This window comes from Montipora foliosa, chromosome 10, assembly GCF_036669935.1.
Source record: "Montipora foliosa isolate CH-2021 chromosome 10, ASM3666993v2, whole genome shotgun sequence".
Classification (NCBI taxonomy): Eukaryota; Metazoa; Cnidaria; class Anthozoa; order Scleractinia; family Acroporidae; genus Montipora; species Montipora foliosa.
The window spans coordinates 30,315,171-30,321,233 of NC_090878.1; the positions used below are offsets into that span (position 1 = coordinate 30,315,171).

A 6,063-nucleotide genomic window follows, 5' to 3' on the forward strand; every position below is an offset into this window, starting at 1 on the left:
GGGAAGCGAGTTTTTACTCACCCTTTGATGAGAACACTGTCACTACAGTAAGCACAAATCAATTCGCAGTTGGAAGTTTGTCAAGCAAAATCACGCTCAGGTTCACAAAACAAAAATCAGCTCCCGCCGCATGCCGGTATATCGTTAGGATTGGCATGGACTAATAAATAGGGAAACTATTGTTGAGGAATAGCCTCAACATCCCGGGGGGCGGGGCTGAACAAAACGGAAAGCTAAACATTCTCTACATGAAAGGTTCTCGAGTTCTCATTGTTCAAGAGTTCACGGTGCTTCTTCAAGGAGGCACAATTTTGTCACGGGACGGACAAGCACTGAGTTCTTCGTCTTGACTTCTGCGGTTAGTACAAATGCGTCTTGGCCAGGAAACACCCTGGTTACACGACCCAACATCCAGAGGCATCTTGGTACACTGTTATCCACAATAAGAATGAGGTCGTTAAAAGCTAGATTCCTCTTCTTCAGGAGCCACTTATGGCGATGCTGCAAAGTAGGCACATACTCCCGAAGCCATCGAGACCAAAAACAATCAGCGAGAAACTGCGCGTGTCTCCACTGTTTGCGCGTGTACAGCTCTTCCTTGGTGAAGACACCGGGAGGCACGACCAGGTTTCGTCGCTGTAAAAGGAGATGATTGGGGGTGCGAGCCTCCATATCGTTGGGATCATCGCTGGCGGGACACATAGGACGGCTGTTTAAAATAGACATAACTTCAGCGAAGACGGTACGCAAGGTTTCCCGCCCGGAAAAAGCACCTCGGTCACCAAGAACGCCTCTCATAGCCTTCCTCACGTTTCTAATGAGCCTCTCCCAGACGCCTGACATGTGGCTTGCTGTCGGAGGTTGAAAATGCCACTCGGGAACAGTGCACCTGTACCAATCTTTCTCATATCTGTGCAGTTCTCTCCTGATTGTACCATCATCCAAATCTTGAATTGAACGACTATGTTCCTTCTCAGCACCCGTAAAATTCGTCCCATTGTCCGACCATATTTTCTTAGGACTCCCACGCACTGAAATGAATCGGCGTAATGCTTGAATAAACGCGTCCGTTTCCAACGAACCACATCCTCAATATGGATCGCTCTGCTATTGAAACAGACGAAAATACATCCATACACCTTCACAAGGCTTCGCCCGAGTTTCACATGCAAGGGTCCAAAAAAATGTAAACCCGTGTACGTAAATGGTGGCTGATAGGGTACCAATCTCTCTGCTGGAAGATCTGCCATCACTTGCTGCATAGCAGGCGCGTTACGCTTACGGCAACTCACACACTTTTTCAACACCTGGCGAACCAGCGATCTAGCTCTCAATATCCAATAACACTGACGTACCGCAGACAACACATGCTCTCGACCAGAATGTCCCAGGATATGATGGTAGTGACGAACTATCAACGTGGACACCGGGTGACTCTTCGGGAGGACCAGAGGGTGAGCCGCTTCAAATGCAATGGGTGCACGATGAATTCTTCCGCCAACACGAATGGCATCATTAACCAAGATTGGGCTTAGATAGGCTAGCTTGCTATTACTCTTTACTTGTCCACCCCCTTTAAGAGCAACATACTCTTCATGAAAGCATTCTCGCTGGACAACGCGCTCAACTTCTCTGCTTGCCGACTGTAGTTTCGAAAGAGTCGGGGTCATTACAGGTACGGCGTAATGGGTTTCCCTCCGACACCGCTTGATAAAGCTCAGTACCAAAGACATCACTCGCAATAAATGGGGCCAGGCTGAAAGATGCTGCAAAAGGAGATAAACTTGCGACATGTTTGCGCTTAACAGGACGTTTGAGGACTTTCGAAGTGCCTTGTCGTCATCTTGTACTTCTCACACAGACACTGATGGCCATGTATGTTCTGGTTGCCAGAGGAATTCCGGGCCTGTCCACCACCGACAATCTGCTTGGAAATACTGAGCACTGACACCACGTGAGCCTTCATCAGCTGGATTCATAACACCGGGAATGTGATGCCACTGTTCAGGAGAGGTTGTTTCATGAATCTAAGACACACGATTTGCGACAAAGGTTTGAAATCGACGCGTTTCATTCTTGATGTATTGTAAGGATGTCATGGAGTCAGACCAGAAGTACGTTTCATGGACTTGGAAGTCAAGTTCTTTCAGGATTGTCTGGCTCATACGTGCTGCCAACACTGCGGCCTGTAGCTCAAGCCGAGGGATTGTCCACTCCCTTATGGGTGCATTTCGGGTTTTCCCCATAACAAAGGAACAATGGATCACTTCAAGCTCATCAACAAATCTTAAGTAGGACACAGTGGCATAGCCATGCTGGGAGGCATCAGCAAAGGTGTGTAGTTGAACCGTCACCCGTGTGCCAAGAGTCTGGGTCTTGTAACACCTTGGAATCTCGATTGTGATGACGTGCGGTAACTGCTCAAGCCACCTTCGCCACTGCGTGAGGTACGGTTCTGGGATTTCTTGGTCCCATGGGAGCTTCTTTCTCCAGAGTTCTTGCAACAGGATCTTGGCTGAGAACACGAAGGGAGAGAGGAACCCCAATGGATCAAACAGAGAGCTCACCGTTGAAAGACCTTGAAAGTACTCCCCGCTTGGTAGATGGCTTACACGTTGCTATGGTTTTGAACTTGAAAGTATCGGATTGCGCATCCCAGTACACACCCAATGCTCGTCTCGTTGGTAACTGATCCAGATCTAGGTCCAGATTGGGACTTGCTCTCAACTCGGATGGAATTGATTGTAACACTTCACGACTGTTACTCGCAAACTTTGTGAGACGAAAGCCACCTTCCTTCAATAACTTGACTAGGTCTGATGCGAGGTGAATGGCTTGTTCAGGCGTCGGAACCGATTTTAACACATCATCAACATAAAAGTTTCTATGAACTGCCTTGATCACTTCAGGGGAATAGGTCTCTTCATTGTCTTGTGCTGTCAGGTTCAAAGCTTTATTTGCACAGCAGGGTGATGACTTGGCCCCAAAGATGTGGACCAGCATCTTGTAATCCTCGGGTGGATTGTCTACACTTCCAGGCCACCACAAGAATCTCAGGGAGTCCGTGTCACGTGGCGTCACATAAGTCTGGTAAAACATACTCTCGATGTCTGCAGAAAAGGCAATCTCGTCTTCTCGAAACCGGACTAACACGCCTGTTAAGTCATTTGTCAGAGTGGGCCCTCGCACAAGTTGCTCATTCAAAGAAGTACCACCAAATCTTGCGGCTGCGTCAAATACCACTCTCACTTTGCCAGGCTTGTTTGGATTCGTTACTGGGTGGTGGGGAAGGTACCAAGTGGTGTCGCTGATGGTGCCTACTTCATCCTTGGTGAGCTTTCTTGCATAACCCTTGGCTACGGAGTCTTCAATCACAGCTCTGTACTTCAGTTCCAGTTCTTGATCACGACCGAAGCGTTTCTGTAAATGCTGCAATCTTGTTTCAGCGAGTAGTCGGTTGTAGGGTAGCACAGGGTTATCATCCTTCCACAAGAGATCCATCTGGTAATGGCCGTCTCGTTTGCAGACTGAGTCATTGATCCGCTTTAGTGCTCGTTGATCTTCTACCGACATGGGCTTAGTTACATTCTTGGCAGTGCCATACGACTCAACTTTCCAAAACTCTTCCAACTTGTCATTTAGGGAAACATCTTGTCCACTGATAAGATTAATTTGAACACAACCAGAGGCTTGCACAATTGGCGAACCACCAAGAATGCTCCATCCAATACACGACTTAATAGCAACTGGCTCATTACGTTTGCCTCTTCGAACCTCAAGTGGTATGAAAACTTCTTGGAGGTTGGTGCCAATCAACACAGAAATCTTCTTTCTCTCCACATCTGGAAAACACACATGGTGTAAATGTGCCCATTGCGCCATTGACCTTATGACTCTGGTATGCTTCAGAGGAATTGTTAAGTCCTTGACCGCCCAAGCTGATTTCACGTCAATCACGTTTTCATTCTGGCTATCAACCGAACCAATCTTGAAATCTACTTTCATTCGTACTTCTTCAGCATCAACACTGTGCACTGTCGTCAGTGAAAGTTTACTGGGCGATCCCTTTATGTTTAATAACTCCACAAGGGAAGGGTCAATCATCGTGACGTCGGAGCCCGAGTCTATTAGATCATAAGTTGTAATTTGACAGCCAGCACTGCTTATCACCTTGACTGGAATGACTTGCGAGTTGAGGTGGTGCCTTGGTCTGACACCAAGTTCTGGTTGACAACCTCTCGATGCTGAGAGAGGGCTCCTTGATTTGCACTTCCGCGAGTGTCAGTGAAATGCAGTAACGTGTGATGGGTCTTGCCGCAGCCCTGCACCCGGCATCGATTACGAGATCCGCAATTCCTAGCTGTATGTTCTGTCGAGTTAATACAGTTAAAGCAAATCTTTCCTTTCTTCACAAACTCAGCTCTCTCTCGAGGGGACTTGGCTCTAAACGCCTCACAGCGGTACAGCCGATGGGGCTCATGGCACATTACGCAGGATTCCTGCTTTGCTGTCATGGTCACGTAAGTGGATGCCTTTGTGGTCACTGACTTACTCTTCCACTACATCCCTGAAACTTGGCATCAGTTGTCCTTTACGCTCAAGACTCTTCAGATGCTCAGCAAATTTGGCCTGCATCCACCTGGGTAACCGTGTAATGACTTTCTCAAGATTATCTGCGTTCATTTCACTAAGGTATCCCATGGACCCTAGGGTATCGTAGGTAACTTGGGCTGTATCTCCATAGCGTTGTAAACTGTCCTTGTCACTGGCTTGTATAGCAGGCCCCTTGGTAAGGGATTCTATACATGCCCTCATTACTTGGAATGGCTGCCCAAATCGATCCTCCAACGTTTTAAGAGCCTTTGACATACCACCTGGCATTGGCTCATATCTTTGCTATGCAAGTAGGGCTGGTCCCTCTAAAAACTGTAACAGACGAGTCATTTTAACTGAATCATCAAGTGGTCTTGTTTCCACCAGTTGTTTGAATCTTTGTCGAAAGGCTGGATACCGCTCAGGGGAACCATCAAATTTCTGAACTTGCACAGGTGGGAGGTCATGTGATACACTCATCCTCTCCATTGAGGAAATAATAGCAACAAGGCTTTCATTGCTCACAGAATCCATGACACTTGAAGGGGCTGGGCGAGTGTAAGTGGCTGGCTGGGTTATTGGATCGAGGGTTGTGGTTGACACAGCGAGAGGGGTCAACTGTTTCAGGTTAGGTATATTAGGACTTGGAACCTTTTCTGACTGTACATTTACAGCTGGCTCAGTTAACTCCTTGGATGTCACATGTGGGACTCTGAAGCGGATTTTGGCAATGGGAGGGGTAGAGCTTGTTGCCAGGGGATTTTCTGTAGCAGGCGTAGATGTCAAAGGAGGGTTTCCCCTTGGACCCATATCAAGATTGCTACTAGTAGTAGTCACGGATGGTAAAGTAACACTTGGCACTTCCGGGATTGGATTTCGATGCCCTTAAAGTTCATGTCATGCTTGTGAGGCCACTTAGCACCTTTCTCGCAATTGGGTAAATCAGAGACCTCCTGTTCTGCTAGAAATGCTTCTAACTTGGCTAATTCCGCTTTATTCGTTGCAGCAGCGACCTCGCTTTCGGATTCTAATTTGGTTAATTTTAATCTATGTTGTAATTCCATTTCAGTGCGCTTTATCTCCATCTCAACCCTTTTCACCGCAAGTTCAACTGCCCTTCTACTACTTTCTTCAGCTTGCTGCTGGATTAATACTGCTTTCACTGCTTGGATCTTAGCTCTTTGAGCTTTAGAACATGATATACTTAATTTTGATTTTTGACTTGAAAAGGAATGAACGGAATTGGTTGGGGAGATTTTTCTTTGATACCTTCACATCTTCAGACACCTGAACATTGTAAAAGGAAGCAGCACTAATGGCAAACTGTTCAATTTTACTATTGTAAGCTTGTATTCTTGAGTATTGAACGGCACGGTCGCTCAAAACTCTTTGGTATTTCTCACACGAATCATCAAGCAAATCAGCGTATTTATCACAACAAACACAGTACTGTTCCCACGCCTTATTTAG

General features: G+C 46.8%; 4 protein-coding genes across 4 annotated transcripts; all 4 read right to left on the minus strand.

Annotated features, from left to right (window-relative positions):
* Positions 1-282: 282 nt before the first annotated feature.
* Positions 283-798, minus strand: LOC137972764 (uncharacterized). Its single transcript, XM_068819479.1, has one exon. The coding sequence runs from the start codon at positions 796-798 to the stop codon at positions 283-285; it is 516 nt and encodes a 171-aa protein (XP_068675580.1).
* An 8-nt stretch (positions 799-806) lies between these two features.
* Positions 807-1,793, minus strand: LOC137972765 (uncharacterized). The gene has a single exon (XM_068819480.1). It carries the CDS (start codon positions 1,791-1,793, stop codon positions 807-809), a length of 987 nt encoding a protein of 328 aa, XP_068675581.1.
* Positions 1,794-2,027: 234 nt separating this feature from the next.
* LOC137972766 (uncharacterized) lies at positions 2,028-4,104 on the minus strand. The gene is made up of 2 exons (XM_068819481.1): positions 2,568-4,104; positions 2,028-2,515 (listed from the first exon to the last, which is right to left on the minus strand). The coding sequence occupies exons 1-2, from the start codon at positions 4,102-4,104 to the stop codon at positions 2,028-2,030; spliced, it is 2,025 nt and encodes a 674-aa protein (XP_068675582.1).
* Positions 4,105-4,548: 444 nt separating this feature from the next.
* On the minus strand, positions 4,549-4,881 carry LOC137972767 (uncharacterized). The gene has a single exon (XM_068819482.1). It carries the CDS (start codon positions 4,879-4,881, stop codon positions 4,549-4,551), a length of 333 nt encoding a protein of 110 aa, XP_068675583.1.
* Between the last annotated feature and the right edge of the window lie 1,182 nt (positions 4,882-6,063).